Genomic DNA, 18,880 nt, shown 5'->3' with positions numbered 1-18,880 from the left:
AAGTCCTACACTTGGCTCAGGTTTGGTATCATACATAAAGTCATCTCGTGGCGGTCACCACCGTCATCGATCTCATTAGTATTATAGCGAGTTTTTTTTTTTTAAGTCCTCTCGTAACGGTGATGTCGTTATTAGAAGTGTGGTAAACGCGCCGGGACGAATTCCGCCTTTTCTGGCGCCTCTGTGTCATCTGGACCTTGCGGGCTCTTGGCTCGTTCCGGTTCGCCTCGCTTGGATACGTGTAGCGTATCTCCAACCTCCTCCACGTGTTGACAGGCAGTCTTGGAGGGCGATGCTTCATAAACGTCGTCCTCTGCCACTTGTGGTTTTGTATCGGGGAAATATCGCGGTTCAGATCTTGTTACTGCGAGACCCTTTTCTGCTGCAAGCTGTGCTGCAGCTTGCTTCTTTCTCTCGACGGCTTCGTCCTCTTCTTTCCGTAGCAAATATTCCTCTCGCTCCAAGTCATGCAAAGTCGGCGTGTCTTCTACGTCTGTTGTGGCAGAGTGTGAGGTTGATCGACGCTCCAATCGGAAATCGTCTTTCGATGTGCAAGATCCTAGTGTTGTTCGTGAGACCGTCCTTGATCCAGCTAATCCGCCTGCTGGTCTTTTGCCCTTACTGCTTGTCCTCGCACTTCGTCCGCTCCTGTCATCTTTCCTGACCATGTCATATGTTACTTCATCGTCTAGTGGAACGGCATCTTCCTCGCCTTCACCATCACTTGGGAACAAGTCCCCTCGTGATCGGTACGAATCTGATGTATCGCCCGACCCAGTTGTCCCGCTGCGCTTTCTAGTCACTGGTCTGTCGAGATCGAGGTCGGATCCATCATTTGAATGTAGCAGTGGTTCATTCTCTCCAGCGCTATGTCGATGTGGATGGTCTTGTAGATCTGCCGCACTAGGTTTGTATCGTAGAGTACCGCCCACTTTCCATGGTAGTTTACTGAGGAATCCAATCGGTTGAGTCTTGGGAATAACAGTTGGGTCATCATCCATACTTGGCTTTCGTCGTCTGTCTCGAGTTCCGTAGCTCATGCCGCGTTTTCTGCGCGGTTGTTCCGTCGTCTCTGCTCCATTATGCTTTCGCGAACTGCCGGTCCCGGCCAGCAATCTGTCCCAGTCCTCGTTGCCCCATGCTCCAAAGAGGCCACTCTGCTCTTCCTCATACCAATCATCGTAAAAGTCAAAGCTGTATTCAGCCCTACCATGCGACAGCTCTCGTTCTCTACGCCGTCGCAAACGTTCTTCGGGGTCACCTAGACAAACAGCTGTACACTGTTCAAACGAGTGTGCAATAGATGAGAAACAAGGGTTGATGTAATTATGCTGAAATGACCAAATTCCAGCAGCTGCATTCTCTGTTATCGTTTCGGTATCGTGCGTGATCTGATTCCAGCGTTGTCGCAGTCGGGGGTCCTCGAGGAATGCCATTATGTAGATGTTGGATATGACGTCGCAACATGGAAGCAAGCGCCCAAGTCGCAAATCGTTATTTCGGACGGTTTAGAACGATTCGAGGGGGCAAGAGGTGGTTTTGGTTATGATTTGATTTATTCTGTAGCCATGGTTGCAAGAAGCTGAGAAATCTGCAATCAGCTAACAAGAATATACTATCGTGAGTTCACAAAGCTATGACATGGAAGAGATTAGGTTAAGTTGAGTGCTACTGTAGTATAGCCCAGTGGTTGTTGTGGCACGTGCAGCCAAGTGAGACGATTACAGCTTGGACTTGTTGGGTGGTTGGTTGAGTCGAGGTACACGAAACACATGCGTTTGACGGGCTGGCGGCAAAGTACCCCTATGGGATCCACTGGACTGGGCTTGAATTAATGATTCGATGATTCTTTAATCCTGACGATCTTTGAGGAACAACAGGGAGGAATTCGTTATCAAGGGGGAGTGTCGCAGGTTGTTGAGTATTGACTCATCAATAAGTTTAAAACAAAGATATCAAGTTTAAACTTGTAATACTAAACTTTGGATGGAAAAAAAAACAATCGTATTGTATGAGGACAAGACATTTAACTGTGGTATCAAGTAAAGTAGTGCAACAAAGGGACAAGCAATTGCAACAATGACTCTAGTCTGTCTCAGCCGGCTCTTTATTTTCTTGGGATACGCATATTGGCTACGACCCTTTCGATGAGCTCCTCTTTCGTAGCTTTAGGATCTGGATGTAGGTTTCTCTGTACAATGTTAGTATACGTCACCTATCAAAGCAAAGATTTGGCTCACTTTTTCCAACCACAGTCGACACTCTTCTCGAGACCACGTTTTAGGGTCACCGGTAGGATCTGGCATAGGAGGAAACATTCCTTGACCTTCGTTTCCCCAAATAGTGTATGCTGCTGCCATAGAGACGACGCCTCCAAAGACTGGATCTTAGTCAGTATATAGGTAGCTTACCCTGAAGGTCGTGAGCACTCACAGAGGACAACATTCTAGATAAAAGTTAGGAGGTCCATCGTATTTCGTCAAAGGGCATGTTATTTGGATTATTCTTACTTACCTTGGACTTTAACAGGTTGTCAAGGCGAGTAGACATTGTTATCTCTTCGTAGGATTCACCTGTTGGAGAGGCTGATGTGTGAATGTGAGTGACGGCAAGCCTTGACAACAACCACAAGGTGATTGTAAAGTCAGATATGAAATTCGAACCTTGATAGGTTTTTAATACAGGAATCAGGAGCCGTTAAATTCTAATATCGTAGTGAAAGGTGGCCAATTCGACCAAGTTGAGTTGTCTGTCCTGCTGCTGCCTCACAGAACCTGGTCTGCGCCACGTACTTCCTCTGCGCCACACCTCGGTGGATCGGCGCCCTTCGCTCCCGAGTCGGCTTGGTCTCTAAATGGCCCGTGCGCATACACCAGCAATTGCCTGCGCACAAAACATTTCTCAAATTCCATCGAAATACTGTAATCGCAAACCAGCGCCCGTCAAGTTACTCGTTTAACCATCCCACCTTGAACTACCGCCAAGATGCCTCAAGAGGTCGCTGATATCAAGAAGGTACGGACATTAGAATACCAGAAGAAGAGAAGGGTTATGATTTATGAACAAAGCGCTGACTCAATTTCTCACAGTTCATCGAGATCTGCCGTCGGAGTGACGCCTCCTGTACGTTTTCCAACGAATAACCAAAGCACCCATACCAAGCTTCGTGCGGAACGCAAATCGATTCTAACAACTTATCCCAACAGCCGCCCGGATCAAGAAGAACAAGAAGACCAACAACATCAAGTTCAAGGTCCGATGCCAAAAGAACCTCTACACCCTGGTTCTTAAGGACACCGACAAGGCCGAGAAGCTCAAGCAGAGCCTCCCCCCCAGTATGCTCTCCCGACGAAACACCTACGATGGAAATACAACTTACTGACAATGCCCTCAACAGCCCTGCAGCTTACAGACGTCTCCAGCAAGAAGAAGTCTGCTTAAATGAAGGTGGTTTGAAAACGGGTAACTCTGGTAGCGGGAGGATTCACATGGAATGGGCGTCTTGGGACCTTGCATTTCATCATGTGCTCTGAAAGGAGGATACTCGGATGAGTCCAAAAAATAAAAAGAACCGATTCGAGTCAAAGACGTGTTTTGGAATTTCGTGATGACTGCTGTGTTTCTGCTAATGTATAAAGGGCTTGTGTTCGAAACGGGAGACTTGGGCATCCTCGAACTTTACTGCAATGCCGGACTCTACAACCTCTTCGAACCCCGGGGACGCAAGGATGACCATATCTTCGGTGCCCTCTTTTTCTATCTTCCATCCTGCCCACATCCTTTGGTTTGGTTCTGTCGAGGATTGGCTCTCAATGGCGCGGTACTCCTCCTCGAGCTTTGCCTTGCATTCGGGCTTCACAGTTATCTTCCAGAGCTTGACTGGCCCGCGAGCAAGAATGTCACCACGGAAGTCATTGTTCCCGCCTGCAGGTGTCAAGTGATACAAAACTACAGAATCCTTGTCTTGGCTGATGAATCCTTTGAGTTTTTGCATCAGAGACATGTTTTCTTGGCTCTGGATCCATTGATTGTGTGCATCCACTGACTCCCAAGGAGCTGTAAGCAACATGTAAGGTTTCTCGTGTTCGCCAATCCAGATTTCTGTTGTATGGTTGTACGGCTTTCCCTCAAGAAGCTTTGGTTGGTGTAGACGGATCCATTGAGCTTGAATTTGCTGTGTTTTCTGGAGGATATCTCGTAGCTCCTCTGGATCATAATCGACTGATAGCTGTAGGAAGGCGACTTCCGCGACTTCCGAGGCACCCGTCATGATGTGACAACGGCAATGATTATGCTGTCAGACGGCGAAGACACCAAGTTCCTGTATTGGCGATGCTGGCGGCTGCGTTATAAGGTTGGTGTGTAGATTAGGCATCTCCAACATACGTGAAGTGGGGCACAAATTGGTGATGCACCCATTACGATGCCTGCGGGAGACTGACAGTCAGCAATATATTCCCGCGTCAGCTGTCAAAGAGAACGACGGTACATGAACTCCCCCCACGCTTGGGTAAAGCTGAAAGTATTCTGAGGCTTGTTATCTTGAAGTTGCACAGAAGCGACTGGATTGCGAAAACGAGAGCTGACTGTAATTGATATGGAACTTCATACATTGTGCACGCAATACAACGATGACTGCTTTACACGGCCTCAAGCAATGCTACTCCTCACCGGGATTCCCACCCTCTATGAATCTGAAAAAGGTCAACGTGTTCCCGTCAGGATCCGTGATAGCAAACTGCCGATAACCCCACGGCTGATCCTGAATAGTGTCCTGTATCACATCGCTCCTCTCAACCTTGATAGTATTGTACAGCACGTCTAGCTGCTCGCTGCCCAGAGCAATGTAGACGGAGCCTGGTCTGACGGAGTCATCCTTCGACTTGAAGAAGCAGATATTCGCCGCAGCTCTTTCGCCCGCAAAAACTGAGCAGAAGTTGTACTCGGAAGGATGTCCATCCTGTGGCTTCACTCCACCTAGCTCAAAACCAAGGAAATCAACATAGAATTCGATAGTCCTTTGTATTGATTGTGATTCAAAGGTTGGAATAATCTTCCAAGCAGAGTCAAGTGGTGCTGCCATGGAGTGCTGTTGTGGTCATGTATTCGTATAAGAGATATGCGAATACGAAAAGCGTGTTTTTCAAAAATCCATTTGTTTGCTGCAGAAGAGGAGTTGTTATCTGGAACAATTGAATAAGGCCTAATAAGGGACACTCTGCATGCATGCACCAACTGGAGGGGATGGATATTACAACCACACCAGTACCTATCAATCGCTTTTGCTTACTGCAGGCACCAAGCGATGACAGGATGTAGTCTTTACCCGTCCGGCCTGTCGTCATATTTTAGGCCTGCCGCATTGAAGGTACGACGTAATTGCGACAACTCCAAAAGTACCTAGATCAACTTCGGCAGATATTTTCGATGCGTGGACTCTTGCGCGTTATACGGCTGAGCCAGTGTCTGGATTTAATTGCAGAAAAGCCTTGACCAACCGGAGCTTCTTCCATTAGAAACAGCCTCCCGTCTAGCGTATTGATTCAGCTGGAACGCGGGGACCAGGGCTGTCATACGCCTGCTAGATGTTTTTGGCTCATCCTATGGCATTGTCTCGAGGTTGTCATCGTCATCGATCATGCGCTTGTTGGTATCAGTCCCTATGTATTTATTTATGAGGTACCTCTCATCCTCAGCTTTGCTTCTCTGACTCGAAACATCATTATAAGTACATAGTATCGTTGCATTCCTTTATGAGAAACCCGCTTGATACTGTTTCGCCCGTTCGATTTTCCACTATTTGGTTGCTGCATCGACAAATCGCGGAGAGCCGGGTGTAAGTCGTTGTGGTGGGCTCAATTCTCCAGATACCGTACAGACCACTACCCCTAAAAGTCTAGACCTGGTGCTAGACCGCTATTTTGAGTTCTTCCAATTGGCGTCGCAACATTACACATTCAATTCAGCAATAGTCAGTCTCAAAGGGACAGTTGTTGCTGTGCTTGAATAGCATCATCGTATATCCTTTTTGTCAGAGGTGATTCTCATCTACTCTCAAGCTATCATTTATTAGACTAAAGATCGACTATAGCAGTTAGATTGTAACCCAAGTCCCTAAGCCCTGTCTCGTTAAAAAGGCCGTTCCACTTCATCTTGTTTGCTCGTTGGTAGAGCCACGATAAAGCGTCTGCAGGCTGCACAGGGGAGGCACGCGCATCTGAGCCCTTGCCTATTACGGATGACGGGTCGGTCCCTCTTACTCCTCTGCTCCTGCTAGGCCTTCCAACAATTGTCTGAGGTGTGTCAAACAGCAAGGACATTGATCCAGGGGACAAAGACCCATTGGGAATGAACGAAGGAGTGCGGGGGGCTAATACACGCCAGTAACTTGCAGTTTATGTTCTGGGCTGCAACTAACGCACCTTCCGTGACGCTACGATCCAAGTTGCTTGGATCACACATCACATTCCTTTGCCCATTCATGCTCCTCTGGCTTGCACTTGCACTTGCATTGGATTCGTCCATGGTAACATTAGGCCAAAGCCGTCGTTGCCGGTATCTGCTTTAACTTTCCTTCCCTTTGCCGATTGACTTGATATTTTAACTCCCTACACCCCCGCTCTCGAATCTAACGAAGCTTGTTGTCCACCCCCTGACGATAGTGGTCATCAGAACAGCAACCTCTAATTTACCGACCCAAGCAACCAACTTCTTCCTTGCAATCTCTTCTTCAAAGTTCCTTCTTTACTGTCGTTAACCTCTTTCCACTTCGTCTCCAATCCTCCCTACAATAAATACTTTCCACGATATATCTCGAAGAGCGAAACACACCGTACAGCTATCTATCTTAGTACCCATCCACCGTTGACAGGGACGAGCACCACGTATTGAGATTGCCATTCGACTAGTCCAGGACGCGCAACATCCCAATTGCACTGCACCTTCATGCCTCCTTCGAACCCAGCCATGGTTAACGGGCTCAACGGCAGCCATGCCAACGGCAACGGCAATGGTCACAATCATATATCTGATTCTGGTTCGGAAACATCTGGCGAATCAAGCAACGGCAGCGGCCGTCGTCGCATGAAACTGAACCGCAAGATGTCCAGCCCTATGGCACCTCCTTTCATGGTATCGGCACCAGGAAAGGTCATTGTTTTTGGAGAACACTCTGTTGTTCATGGCAAGGTATGACAGACTCACCTGATTGTCAATTTCATACTCACATCGCCATTGGCGCATAGGCAGCCATCGCCGCAGCCATTTCTCTGCGGTCATACCTACACGTTACCACCCTTTCCAAGTCGAAACGAACCGTCTCGCTCCGATTCGCCGATATTGGTCTCGTTCACACCTGGAACATCGAAGACCTACCGTGGGAAGCCTTTCAACAGCCATCCAAGAAGAAGTCGTACTATTCTCTCGTGACAGAGCTCGACCCCGATCTCGTCGCCGCCATTCAACCACACATCGAAGTTGTCTCCCCCAACCACCCCGAGGAAATCCGAAGAGTGCACCACAGCTCCGTCTCCGCCTTCCTATATCTTTTCTTATCCCTGGGATCTCCTTCGTTCCCTCCTTGTCTATACACTCTCCGCTCGACTATACCCATTGGTGCTGGCTTGGGCAGCAGCGCATCGGTTTCAGTATGCCTCGCGTCCGCCCTTCTTCTACAGCTACGGACGTTGTCCGGCCCCCACCCAGATCAACCTGCAGACGAGGCTCGACTTCAAGTTGAAAGGATTAACAGATGGGCGTTTGTGTCTGAGATGTGTATTCATGGCAACCCTTCAGGCGTCGACAATACCGTTGCGACACAAGGAAAGGCTGTGGTGTTTCAACGAACAGATTACTCCAAACCACCCAACGTTCGCCCACTGTGGGACTTCCCCGAACTGCCTCTATTGTTGGTAGACACTCGCCAGGCCAAGTCCACTGCACACGAGGTTGCCAAGGTTGCAAAGCTGAAACAAACCCACCCCAAGCTTGTGAATAGCATTTTAGATGCTATGGATAAAGTCACAGATGCTGCTTCCGAATTAATCGAAGAGACCTCTTTTGATAATGGATCTGTGGAGGACCTTAGTAAGGTTGGTGAGCTGATGACCATCAACCATGGCCTGTTAGTATCGCTAGGAGTTTCCCACCCGCGCCTGGAACGAGTACGAGAGCTGGTAGACCACGAGGGTATTGGATGGACCAAGTTGACTGGCGCTGGTGGTGGCGGCTGCTCCATTACCCTTCTCCGCCCTGATGTTCCTGCTGAGAAGCTTCAGAAGCTTGAAGAACGACTCGAAACCGAAAATTACGCCAAGTTTGAGACGACACTTGGAGGTGATGGTATTGGTGTCCTCTGGCCAGCTGTTCTTAAGAACGGCACCGAGGAAGACGAAGAGGGCGGCATGGAGATTGATTTAGAGAAGTTCTTAGAGGCTGAAGGCACGGAGGGTGTCGAGAAGCTCGTTGGAGTACATGGCGATACTGGGGAAAGAGAAGGCTGGAAGTTCTGGAGAGTGGAAAGCCAGTGAGAAATACTACCTAATAAAGGAAAAAAAGGCGTACTTGAAGCTGTCTGGGCTTTCCCTCCAATGTATTACTATACGGTTATAAGCCATGCGACGCCAGACATGATCGGGAAAATTTAGAAAGCGGTTGGGAAGGGATTCGCTCGATTTGGAGTTTGGTGCCTTTAATTTAGGGCACATGTATGGTTATAATCCAGTAATACAAAATGTTTTTTCTATTCACGTCCATGTTACTAGATGCCATTCGATATAGTCCTGTGCAGGAAGTGAAATAACATTGGGGTCAAGACAAGATAACAAGATTCCCAGCTCAGACTACTCCTTTGCACCACTCTTCAAAAGCTGCACTCGGTATTTCCAGTATCCTTCACGTACAGGGTCCCATTTCTCACCCAATCGTTGCAGGCACAACTCGGCCTTTTCCCTCTTTCCCTCGTCATCGTAGAGCTTGGCCAAAAAGTCAAGCGCATGAGAGCTACGCACCTCCTCTGCATCCTCGCCTAGTGCACTGACGAAGCTCTCAGCAAACTCCTTGAGAGAGGATAGGGGACGAGCACCCTTGGCCAGGACGGCAAAAAGATAGTTCCAAGGGGACTGGTTTTGCGGTGCAAGGCTGATCTTTTCTTTGCAGTAGTTAATCTCACGGTCGAGCGTCTCTGCTGGAACACGAGGGTCTGCATCAGTGGGACCAGACCCAGGCGTGGAAGCTGTTGGGTCTGAGAAGACGATATAAAAGCGATGTGACCAAGCCGAGTTGTTTCGCACGTCCTCCTCGATGTGGTTCTGCGTTGAAAGAAGCTCGCCCATGGTCCACATGAACAATTTTGAGACGAGATACTGGCGGTACGACCAAACATGGTAGTTCTTTGCATCCTCCTCCAGCATGCGGGTGATAAACTGGGTCTCAGAACGAGCAAGCTTTCGGATTGTCTGATCATCTTCTTCGATGATAGGATAGTAGTAGTCCATGAGGAGCTGGCGATGGTTCCAGATCTGGTAGTTCTTGAGGTTTGACAAGGCGACCTCATTCAACCAGTTGATCTCATCAGGGATGCTGAGCTTGAGGACGGAAATAATCTTGAAGCGGAACAGCCAGACGGTGTAATGCGCTGGGTTCATGGAGATGACGTGCTCAGTCAGACGCAGAGTTCGAGGAGAGCACTCGTCCGCGGCCATGACGGCGCGGAGGTAGGAGACGGCTAAGATACTTTTCAGTCAGTCACTCCTTTTAGACCCTGTGGGCAGCGTCGGACGTACCCTCGGCATAGTCGTCCGGGTAGGCAATCTGCGCGAGGGCGCCTTCGGGCTCGTTTTGCGGAATGGGGATCACATCGTCCCACTCTGGATCCTTAGCCAGAGTGCCCGTGATCTCGCCGTACAAGTCCCTCTTTAGCGCAGCCATGGCTTTTCTCCTCGTCTTTTCAGCGGTGATGTCTTCAGCGGATATTTCGTGCTGCTTCTCGCGCTTGCTGAGAAAATGGCGGTGTTGGATTTGCAACGACGTGAGCTTTGCGTGCTTGAGGCTGCGTTGCTCGAGCTCGTCGGGCGAGTAGGTCCCGATGTCTCTGCCGGTGCGGTCTGTTCCCCAGGCGTAGTTGCGAGGGAGTCTGCGGATGGGAAGACCCTCTTTTGTGACGAACTTCCAGAACTCGCGCTCTGTCTTGTTTGAGAAGGGCACGCGGCGGTTGACAGCGGGATGGATAAGGTGGACGTGTGCGTATGTCTTCTTCTCAGCGGGTGTCAGAGACGATAGGCCGACTTGCTGACGACGCTTCTCGGCGGGATTGGTTTGGAAGAACCGTTGCTCTGAGCGCTGGGCGATGGTGTCTGGGGGAGATTCAGGAGCAGCTGCGGACATGGGTTAGCAGGGAGGCATCTAGATATAGATATAGCATTAAGCGACTTGCCTTTCGGCTCTGGATTGGAGACCTTGGGGACGACTTTGGTCTTGGGTGGCATTGTCGGGAGTTGGAGAGAGCTCGAGGTTGTGATGGATGGTGGGGTTTGTCACTTGGTACATTTTTTGCTTGATGGAGATGGCTGCAGGGGATTATGTTACCCCGCCAAAAGTGAAGCTATTGTTCTTGAAGCCATAGCAAAGAACAATACAAAAGCACGTCCTGAGAATGTTTATGATTGCGCAAACAAAAATGGGGTGTCGTTAAAAGTTAAATTGATTGTTGGTTTAGTCTAAGCCATTCATCCGCCCAGGCGATAGTTCTAGCGAAAGCTATGATCGTCTTAAGGCCGCCCTATTGTTCTATGTATGCGCCATGATATCCTCGCTTTCGATTGTGTGTTTGATAGCCTAAAGGAACCGTCGTCTTTTCGGACCATATTCAGGACAGGGGCCTTCTCTGCTTGCCCGTGGGAATTTATAACCTGCACCCTATGCCTTCTTGACGCGGGGCTTCCTAGCAGAGTTGCCTTTGTGTCTGTTCTCCTTAAGAGCACTTCCAGACGCAAAGATCATTTGGATGGCTTGTGTTGTTGTGATTGCCGATATCGATACTCGCTCTCCTGTCGCCTGATCCTATAAGGCACGAAAGTTTTGAGACATGATCAACCACTTCCTGATGCCCCTTGGAGGAAGCTTCGTCATAGCCTCCCAGTTAGGAACCAGAACGAATGTCTCGTTGAACATTTTCTGTGGTGCCTCTCTGCCTTTTCCGTATTGCACTCTGCCCATGACGGTCACGAGGACGCTCATCTTCTCGCCGTTCTTCTCCCTCTTGGCGTTGTCGTAGATATTCTCGGGCGCGCCCATGGTGAAGGAAGGGTTGAGGACATGGGCATCAAGGGATTCAACATCATAATGCACGTCCTTGCCTTGGACCTCGAGGAGTTTGGAGTAGTCGGCGGGTGTGGGGATGACGGCGCCGTTGATGGAGATGTCTGCGGAGACGGGGTATCGCGACGAGGAGTTGACGTAGAATGGAAGAAGATCTTGGTGACGGTTGACGGCCTGGTAGTAGTGGGTGGTGAAGATCTCAGCGGCTGCATGTTTGTTAGCTACGCATGAAGTTTTTCGCGAATACAAAAGCGATTTACCGTCACTCGAGGCCTGCACCTCGTTCGTGGTGTTTGGGAGCGGCATGATGGTATTTCAATGTGTATTGGTGGATGAAGAAAATGTTTGAAGGGGTGAAACAAGACGCGTGAGCAAGGCCTTTAATATAATAAGTTTGGCGCAAAGGTTAACTTAATAGTTGCAGGCAGAAGTTGAAAGAGGATGCCTGCGATGATGGAAAAATGGACAGTTATCGGAGAAACCAATGCGCACAGTGCATTTTTTTTGGTCATCTCGCAAGCAACGTGATCTCCGCATCTTGTTTAAACAGCAGCGAGAACGGAGCTATTAGAAGCTTAAAGGTGCCATGAGGGCATTCAATCTTCAATCAATACAAGGCTTGCGCCAAGTACAATCGAGGTTATCTCGCCAATCTAGCTGGATTCGCCCAGGATGTCGAGTCTTGCAAACACCTACTTCGCGATGGAGTAGCTCCAACAGCTCTGCGACAGAGAAGGAGAAGCCATATTATGTGACAACGCCAATTTTCTATGTCAATGCCGGTGAGTCTTGTGTTCACGTAGCTTGAGTCTTGCTGATTGCTCGCCGTAGCTCCTCATATTGGCCATCTCTATACCATGGTCTTAACTGACGTGCTTAAGCGATGGAAAACAATCAATGGCAAGGAAGCGTACCTTTGTACTGGAACCGACGAGCATGGCATGAAAATTCAACAGGCAGCTTTAAAGGAAGGAATCTCACCCAAAGAATTGTGCGATAACAATTCGAACAAGTTCAGAGATCTTGCTGAAGTCTCCAACATTTCTCACGATTTCTTCATCCGAACCACCGATCAGGAACATAAAGACGTTGTCCAACAATTCTGGCTTCTTCTCAAGGCTCGTGCGCCTGAAGGACTGGGTCTATACAAGGGAAAGCATGAGGGCTGGTACTGTGTTAGTGATGAGTGCTTCTACCCAGAAGATCTCGTTGAACCCAGCGTTGTGCCGCAGACGGGTCGCAAGATCATGGCCAGCACTGAGACAGGCAACGAAGTCGAATGGATTGCCGAACACACGTGGTTTTTCCCTCTTTCAAGGTACAAGGACAAGCTACTTCGCTTCTACGATGAGAACCCTGATTGGATCCAGCCAGCTCATCGTATGAACGAAGTACGAAACTGGGTCGAAAACCACCTTGAGGATCTTTCAGTCACTCGTCCGACGTCGAGATTGAACTGGGGAATTAGAGATCCCGATGACCCAACCAGCACCATCTACGTCTGGGTGGATGCCCTCGTCAACTACCTGACCAAGGCTGGATTTGGCACCAAGTGGCATGCTGACGACGCCGACACAGGTATCTGGCCAGCAGATGTGCACGTCGTCGGCAAGGACATTATTCGATTCCACGCAGTCTACTGGCCTGCCCTGCTCATGGCTGCAGGTCTCCCTCTACCCAAGAAGATTCTCTGCCACAACCACTGGACCATGTCCAACCGCAAAATGTCCAAGTCTCTCGGAAATGTCGTTAATCCCTTCTCCGCTGTGCAAAAGTGGGATCTTGACCCTCTGCGATACTTCCTCATGCGGAACGGCAGTCTCAAGGGTGACATGAGCTATTCGAACGAGTCCATCATGGTCATTTACGAAAAGGAGCTCCAAGCTAATATTGGCAACTTGTTTAACCGCATTTCTCGCAACAAGAACTTTTCTTGGTCAACTTTGGGAGCGGTTCAGGCTGCTCGAAACGGCGACTTCGACAATATTGAATCCTCTGTGCCTCGCGGGGACGCAGCCCCCGACTTTTTCAGCCTCGAATCAACACTGCATGATGCACCTACAACTATCCGACGTGATATGGATGAGATCAACTTGAGTAATGCGCTTCGCGGCGTCTTTGAGCTTCTCCGAGAGGTGATTTGCACCCATTTTGTTTTATGTACAAGCCACTGACTATTTCTAGGCAAACCGCTTTATTAGTGATACTGAACCCTGGAAGATGACCAAGAGTGAGGATCCCAATGCCAAGGTTCTTATCAACTGGGTTATATATGAGTGCGCCGAAGCTGTGCGAATCGCGGGCATCCTTCTGCAGCCTATTATGCCTACCAAGGCGGAGGAGCTCCTGGATAACCTTGGTGTCGACCGCGAAAGACGCACTGTCGAATTCGCTCGCAAGGGTGCTGATACCAATTATGGCACTCCGCCTCTTATGACGAATAACATCAAGCCCAACGGCTTTCAGAGTCTGTTTCCTCCTGTCGCAGCTGTTGACTTGCCTGATGCCCCGATCGACGCACCAAAGGGTAAGGGCAAGGTCAAGAACCGGCTGGGACAAGTGGCAAGTTCATTGGCTCAAGAGGCACGAGAAAGTAAAAAATAGTTAAAGACATGTTGAAGGAAATGAGTGATGAACGATATGTAAAATATGTACAATAGTAAATAATTGTTTCTGTCTGCTGTTCATCTTGTATGGCTGGCTACCTAGTTTTAGAAGCTTTTTGGTGCCCCATCTCGATTTTTCACCAATGGTGCGAGGTGAATGTCGACTTCACAACTCACACCAGGCAAACCTCAAGATGAAGATCAACCAAAACACAGGTTATTATCATGTTCCCTGATTTTTATATTATGCCATCTAATACGTAGCAGCCATCTCAACAAGCAAAGCATTGCTTGTCCCATACGAGGCTCACCATGTGCGGCAATACCACGCATGGATGCAAGATCCAGTAAGCTCTCATCACCACGACTGCACGACTAATACTCACAAATTTTAGGACATCCAAGAAGCTACCGCTTCAGAGCCGATGACTTTGGAGGAGGAGTACGAGAACCAGCAGTCATGGCGCACTTCATCCGATAAGCTTACATTTATCGTCTGCGCACCCGTCACACAAGATACATCACTAGTGAAGTCCGGCACAGCTGATGCAGACGCCCTCATGCGCGGAGACATTAACTTCTTTCTCTACCCATTTGAAAGCGACGATGAGGATGATACTACAGATACCCAAGGCTGGGTTACTGGCGAAGTGGATGTCATGATCGCTTCGCCCTCGCATCGCGGACAAGGTCTTGGTCAAGCGGCAGTGTGTGCGCTACTTGCGTATATCCGAAAGCACATCGACGGGATACTCGCCGAGTATGGGGCAAAAGAGCTGAAGGGTTTGATGGTAAAAATCAAAGAGGGAAACAAGGGTAGCAGAGCTCTATTCGAAAAGTTGGGGTTTGTGCAGAAGGGAGAAGTAAATTACTTTGGTGAGGTTTTGATGACTATTGAATGGGATGAGGTTTCGAAGAGGGATTGGTGGACGGGAGCTGAGGAGGAGTTTAGAGAGGTGAAGTATGAACTAGAAAACGAATGAAATACCACAGAGATGGTAGGAATAGATCGCAAGCTGCTATCAACCTTGGACTAGACCAGAAGTCTGCATTATCAACTGTCTCAGCAATGACAATCACAACGCCGCAAAAACAATTGAAACGCTTGATAGAAACAAATTCAGGATGTTATTATCCAGCTGAAGGGTAGTTGAAGATATCATAGTCAGATCTGATTGGCAGTCCTAGTTGTATAACCGCCAATATTTGTTGTTGACCCGATCCTGCGCAAGGCCAATATGGCGACCTACCTATGTAGCGACGTGTCAAGTCAGACATGAACCAAAGCTAGGATCAGATAAATTCGATCCTACGAATGACCATTTTTGGTCTACATGTTGGTTTCTCAGCTACTAAGAGGCTATGCAAATGCACTCAACCCCTGCAGAAAGCTGAATGAGTTGCAACAACCAACAAGACGGAACTACCAACGGCATAACACCAACCAATAACGTCGTTATCCAGCGTTTCAAAACCGTGGGTCAGTTCCTACGTGACCTCTACTTAAATTTTAAATGGTCTATGAACTATTTTTGTTTCCTTCTTGTGCTTGGCAATGGTCGTTGAACATCATTTTACAAACCCCTGCTGTTGTTGGTTAGATATCAAGCCGTACTCAAGAGTCGCAATGATCTGCAACGGGAAAAGAGTAGCGAAGCTCTCCTGCCGGAATAGTATAGTATTGGCTTGATGAATCCTTGACTTCGGGTGGGTTTGAATAGTGGCTGGCGTTTAATTGCATGGAAGGCTGATGTGACGGCAGTGCAGACCTGCATACTTCTTCGTGTACCATGTTGGGGATATTCCTCGGTTTTGATACTATGATGTGATATGCGAGTGATTTTGTGAACTATAAGATAACTTGATATCCAGTCTATACCGGAGAATCAAACCATTTCTCTATTCTCAGTTGTTATCTAGATACCATCGTTTTCTTTTCTCTCTTGCAATCAAATCTTTCTCATACTGTTCAATAGCTTCACAATTCATCATGGCTGGCCCAATTGATTCTCCTGTAACCCCTCCTCGAACCTCTTTCAAGTCTACTGATGGACTTGTCCCTGGAAGGGAGAGTCCCAGGCATCTACGGGAAAAGTCCCCTGCCGACTCGGGCATTGCGGACGTGTTCGACGATGCGGCTACAACAACAACAGATAGTTCGCGTCCTCCAAGTGTCACTGTTGAACCGGATGTTTCCAAGAGTCCTTCGTCTCGAAAGGAGTCTGAAAACATCATGCCTGAAGACCCGTTTGACAGTCAGCATAACCGCATACTGTTCGATGCCATCGATGCGCTTCAGTCTTTCGGAGCTGGAGAATTGAACATTCCTCAGGTAAGCCTACTATCAAGTGTCAACATGTCGCTTCTAGCTAACATATCATAGCTTATTATTGTCGGTGGCCAATCTTCCGGGAAATCATCTCTTCTGCAGAGCTTGACTGGCATCCCATTTCCTGTTGACAGCGGATGCTGCACTCGTTTCCCCACCCGCATTGTCTCTCGGCGTACAGAACCAGACAGTGATGATTATTTCCGCATCACAATCGATCCGGCTGAAGTCAATGTTCCTGGCTTGGACCCTGCATTTGACAACATCAGGAACTACGAGTACAGTGGCAAGATCCTCACCAAAGAGAGATTCGCCAAGGTCATTGAAGAGGTAAGTATCTTGCCGGTTTCACTTGCCTTTGAGACTAACACTGGCAGATCTCGACCGAATTCATGGGTCTCCGAACAGGCTTGGGAGACGACAGAAAGAACTTTGTTGCAGAGGTTCTCAAGGTCGAGCTTTCTGGTCCGCAGCGTTCCTACTTTAGTATTCTCGATCTTCCAGGCACATTTCAGATTGCTTCCACCGTTAACGAGACGGACCAAGCCAAGGTTGAGAATATGGTCAAAGAATACATGAACAATGAAGACAACATTGTTATGTAAGTTAAACTATGGTCTCGTTTTGCCATAGTAATGCTAACCTTCCAAAGCTGCGTTGTAGATGCCCCTACAGACTTTGATCGACAAGAGATCTTGAGATTGGCCAAGAAACCTATCAAACAGGGGCGGTTTGTTGGCGTTTTCACCAAGTGTGATATGTTACAGCATGAGCCTGAAGCAGCAAAAAGAGTAAGTCTAATTAATACGCAATATCACTCACCTTGCTAACATCAGATAAGATCGTATCAATTGCGACAGGTAACTCCACTCACAGTCTTGGAAGTCTTCGTGACGGTTGGTTCCTCGTTCGGAACCGAGCAGACAAGGACCCAGATTCCTTCGACCTCAGCGTCGCAGAAAAGAAGCTATTCGGTAGAGCACCCTGGAACTCGGTTTCTCAAAGACGTCTAGGCTCTTCTGCGGCCAAGTCGTATCTTGGAACTCTCCTGAGTTCAAAGATCCGAGAGTGCTTTCCGATGCTTCGCAGCACAATCCAACACAACCTTGAAGAGAGGTTGCAAGAAAAAGCCATGCTCGGAGAACCTCGTTTAAGCCATGCCGCCAGACAACAGTATGTTGCTGGAACTGTTCGAAAGTATGAGGAGAAGGCGCGAACAGCCCTCGACCGTCCTGGTTTTCTTCATCCCAGTATGGAGATCTGCAGGGAAGTCAGTCGCCTGAATGCAGAGTTTGACAAGTTCATGCGAATTCACGGTGGGACTTGGCACTTTGAAGATGTTGATGTCGACCCTCTGGTCTTGATTGAGGAACGCATGGCACTTCAGGCAGAGGCTAGTGCTGAAGGTCGACTTCTACCCCCGCATACTCGCAAAACTCCCATGACGGAGGTCGATCCCTCTCTGAACAAAGCGTTCCCTGGTCTATCAGAGGTCCGAGATACGGACGATCTCATGAGGACTATCAACGAGAGACTGTCCATGTACCAGGTATCTCAACTTGATGGTGTGATCAACCCAGATATATACCCGGACATGTATCAAGAGCAAGTAAAGAAGTGGACAGCCATTGCAGAATGTCACCTCCAGCGGGTTGCTTCAACAGTCAGTAGCTGCACGAGCTCCATACTTGATGCAGTGTGTCCACTCGAGGGAGACACAGGGCTCATGTCAAGAGAACTCAGGGCGCTGTTGGAGTCATCTTTTTGTCGATCCGAGGCTCGGGCGTACGATCGCTGCAAGTCTCACTGCGAGATGGAGACAAAGTGCACGAGACTTCAATCAACCGGGTCGCGGTTTGGGGATGAGATTTTGAACTGGAGAAGGTTCAGATTCTTTGAAGCATTCAGCAACTCTTATACTGGCCCGGATAGCAATCTTTCCCTTTGCTTCAACTCGATTCATCCCAGTCTGCAGAAGAACATGGTTATAGATGTCCATGACGTCCTCAAGGTGTACTACAAGGTAAGAGACAAAGCATCTCGTTTGAGAAATTATATACTAACTTGATAAGATTTCCCTGGATGCTTTTATCCGCAACGTCAACATGCATGTTATCCAGTCATTCGTAACTGCTGAAGATGGTCCAGTTTTGGGACTCAGTACGAACCGTATCCTTGGCCTTTCTGAGGAAGAGATGAGGATAGTTGGTGGAGAGAATGATAATACTACTCGGCGACGAAAGGAGCTTGAGCATGATATTGAGAAGTTGCGTGGTGCTCTGGCTATCGTGGATAGGGCAACACGACAAACGGCCAGCTTGGAGAGAGATTGATAATGTAGAATAGTTTGATTGATACCTGTATAGGGAAAGCTGTCATGATGAAATGAGAGGCGTGTAAGTATGCCATGAGTTGAACGGTTATACGTCATGTGGTCAATTAGAAGGGTCTCCGATGTTCTAGGGGTGGCCGACGTTAACTCCGTACTTCACTGCAAATAACCAAGTCACTCTTAGAAGTATTAGCCTACTAAGGTAGTAGGTGGGTGGTCGAAGTCTTACTGGTATTAGTTATTTTGTGAAAGAAACGCTTCCACTTGCAGGTGGTTTGTGGTGGAGGGGTACAGCCG

General features: G+C 48.4%; 11 protein-coding genes across 11 annotated transcripts; 4 read left to right on the top strand and 7 right to left on the bottom strand.

The window, feature by feature from the left end:
* Positions 1-131: 131 nt before the first annotated feature.
* FGSG_05918 (uncharacterized protein) lies at positions 132-1,436 on the bottom strand (the record flags this gene model as incomplete). The annotated part of the gene is made up of 1 exon (XM_011326225.1): positions 132-1,436. The coding sequence occupies one exon, from the start codon at positions 1,434-1,436 to the stop codon at positions 132-134; it is 1,305 nt and encodes a 434-aa protein (XP_011324527.1).
* Positions 1,437-1,955: 519 nt separating this feature from the next.
* FGSG_05917 (uncharacterized protein) lies at positions 1,956-2,634 on the bottom strand. The gene is made up of 3 exons (XM_011326224.1): positions 2,515-2,634; positions 2,241-2,380; positions 1,956-2,191 (listed from the first exon to the last, which is right to left on the bottom strand). The coding sequence occupies exons 1-3, from the start codon at positions 2,548-2,550 to the stop codon at positions 2,134-2,136; spliced, it is 234 nt and encodes a 77-aa protein (XP_011324526.1). The 5' UTR covers positions 2,551-2,634; the 3' UTR covers positions 1,956-2,133.
* A 314-nt stretch (positions 2,635-2,948) lies between these two features.
* On the top strand, positions 2,949-3,584 carry FGSG_05916 (uncharacterized protein). The gene is made up of 4 exons (XM_011326223.1): positions 2,949-3,015; positions 3,090-3,123; positions 3,207-3,335; positions 3,398-3,584. Exons 1-4 carry the CDS (start codon positions 2,986-2,988, stop codon positions 3,439-3,441), a joined length of 237 nt encoding a protein of 78 aa, XP_011324525.1. The 5' UTR covers positions 2,949-2,985; the 3' UTR covers positions 3,442-3,584.
* A 41-nt stretch (positions 3,585-3,625) lies between these two features.
* Positions 3,626-4,270, bottom strand: FGSG_05915 (uncharacterized protein; the record flags this gene model as incomplete). The annotated part of the gene is made up of 1 exon (XM_011326222.1): positions 3,626-4,270. One exon carries the CDS (start codon positions 4,268-4,270, stop codon positions 3,626-3,628), a length of 645 nt encoding a protein of 214 aa, XP_011324524.1.
* A 390-nt stretch (positions 4,271-4,660) lies between these two features.
* FGSG_05914 (uncharacterized protein) lies at positions 4,661-5,083 on the bottom strand (the record flags this gene model as incomplete). The annotated part of the gene is made up of 1 exon (XM_011326221.1): positions 4,661-5,083. The coding sequence occupies one exon, from the start codon at positions 5,081-5,083 to the stop codon at positions 4,661-4,663; it is 423 nt and encodes a 140-aa protein (XP_011324523.1).
* A 991-nt stretch (positions 5,084-6,074) lies between these two features.
* Positions 6,075-6,525, bottom strand: FGSG_05913 (uncharacterized protein; the record flags this gene model as incomplete). The annotated part of the gene is made up of 2 exons (XM_011326220.1): positions 6,075-6,370; positions 6,423-6,525. 2 exons carry the CDS (start codon positions 6,523-6,525, stop codon positions 6,075-6,077), a joined length of 399 nt encoding a protein of 132 aa, XP_011324522.1.
* Positions 6,526-6,908: 383 nt separating this feature from the next.
* On the top strand, positions 6,909-8,742 carry FGSG_05912 (uncharacterized protein). Its single transcript, XM_011326219.1, has 2 exons — positions 6,909-7,188; positions 7,245-8,742. The coding sequence occupies exons 1-2, from the start codon at positions 6,946-6,948 to the stop codon at positions 8,526-8,528; spliced, it is 1,527 nt and encodes a 508-aa protein (XP_011324521.1). The 5' UTR covers positions 6,909-6,945; the 3' UTR covers positions 8,529-8,742.
* A 98-nt stretch (positions 8,743-8,840) lies between these two features.
* On the bottom strand, positions 8,841-10,545 carry FGSG_05911 (uncharacterized protein; the record flags this gene model as incomplete). Its single annotated transcript, XM_011326218.1, has 3 exons — positions 8,841-9,724; positions 9,783-10,373; positions 10,455-10,545. The coding sequence occupies 3 exons, from the start codon at positions 10,543-10,545 to the stop codon at positions 8,841-8,843; spliced, it is 1,566 nt and encodes a 521-aa protein (XP_011324520.1).
* Positions 10,546-11,058: 513 nt separating this feature from the next.
* Positions 11,059-11,622, bottom strand: FGSG_05910 (uncharacterized protein; the record flags this gene model as incomplete). Its single annotated transcript, XM_011326217.1, has 2 exons — positions 11,059-11,522; positions 11,577-11,622. The coding sequence occupies 2 exons, from the start codon at positions 11,620-11,622 to the stop codon at positions 11,059-11,061; spliced, it is 510 nt and encodes a 169-aa protein (XP_011324519.1).
* Positions 11,623-12,173: 551 nt separating this feature from the next.
* FGSG_05909 (uncharacterized protein) lies at positions 12,174-14,905 on the top strand (the record flags this gene model as incomplete). The annotated part of the gene is made up of 3 exons (XM_011326216.1): positions 12,174-13,451; positions 13,501-13,854; positions 14,318-14,905. 3 exons carry the CDS (start codon positions 12,174-12,176, stop codon positions 14,903-14,905), a joined length of 2,220 nt encoding a protein of 739 aa, XP_011324518.1.
* Positions 14,906-15,912: 1,007 nt separating this feature from the next.
* FGSG_05908 (uncharacterized protein) lies at positions 15,913-18,802 on the top strand (the record flags this gene model as incomplete). Its single annotated transcript, XM_011326215.1, has 6 exons — positions 15,913-16,254; positions 16,306-16,581; positions 16,629-16,852; positions 16,904-17,042; positions 17,093-18,274; positions 18,324-18,802. 6 exons carry the CDS (start codon positions 15,913-15,915, stop codon positions 18,582-18,584), a joined length of 2,424 nt encoding a protein of 807 aa, XP_011324517.1. The 3' UTR covers positions 18,585-18,802.
* Between the last annotated feature and the right edge of the window lie 78 nt (positions 18,803-18,880).

This window comes from Fusarium graminearum, chromosome 3 (genome assembly GCF_000240135.3).
Source record: "Fusarium graminearum PH-1 chromosome 3, whole genome shotgun sequence".
NCBI lineage: Eukaryota > Fungi > Ascomycota > Sordariomycetes > Hypocreales > Nectriaceae > Fusarium > Fusarium graminearum.
This window is presented reverse-complemented; position numbering and strand designations above follow the sequence as displayed.

Excerpts from the sequence above, each read along its gene's own strand:
- FGSG_05917 (XM_011326224.1), bottom strand. The coding sequence starts at position 2,550 with ATGTCTACTCGCCTTGACAACCTGTTAAAGTCCAAG. Across the intron at positions 2,381-2,514 it reads ACAACCTGTTAAAGTCCAAG|TCTTTGGAGGCGTCGTCTCT; the intron begins GTAAGTAAGAAT and ends ACTAAGATCCAG. Across the intron at positions 2,192-2,240 it reads GTCGACTGTGGTTGGAAAAA|AGAAACCTACATCCAGATCC; the intron begins GTGAGCCAAATC and ends AACATTGTACAG.
- FGSG_05916 (XM_011326223.1), top strand. The coding sequence starts at position 2,986 with ATGCCTCAAGAGGTCGCTGATATCAAGAAG. Across the intron at positions 3,124-3,206 it reads CCGTCGGAGTGACGCCTCCT|CCGCCCGGATCAAGAAGAAC; the intron begins GTACGTTTTCCA and ends TTATCCCAACAG. Across the intron at positions 3,336-3,397 it reads CAAGCAGAGCCTCCCCCCCA|CCCTGCAGCTTACAGACGTC; the intron begins GTATGCTCTCCC and ends TGCCCTCAACAG.
- FGSG_05912 (XM_011326219.1), top strand. The coding sequence starts at position 6,946 with ATGCCTCCTTCGAACCCAGCCATGGTTAACGGGCTCAACGGCAGCCAT. Across the intron at positions 7,189-7,244 it reads ACTCTGTTGTTCATGGCAAG|GCAGCCATCGCCGCAGCCAT; the intron begins GTATGACAGACT and ends ATTGGCGCATAG.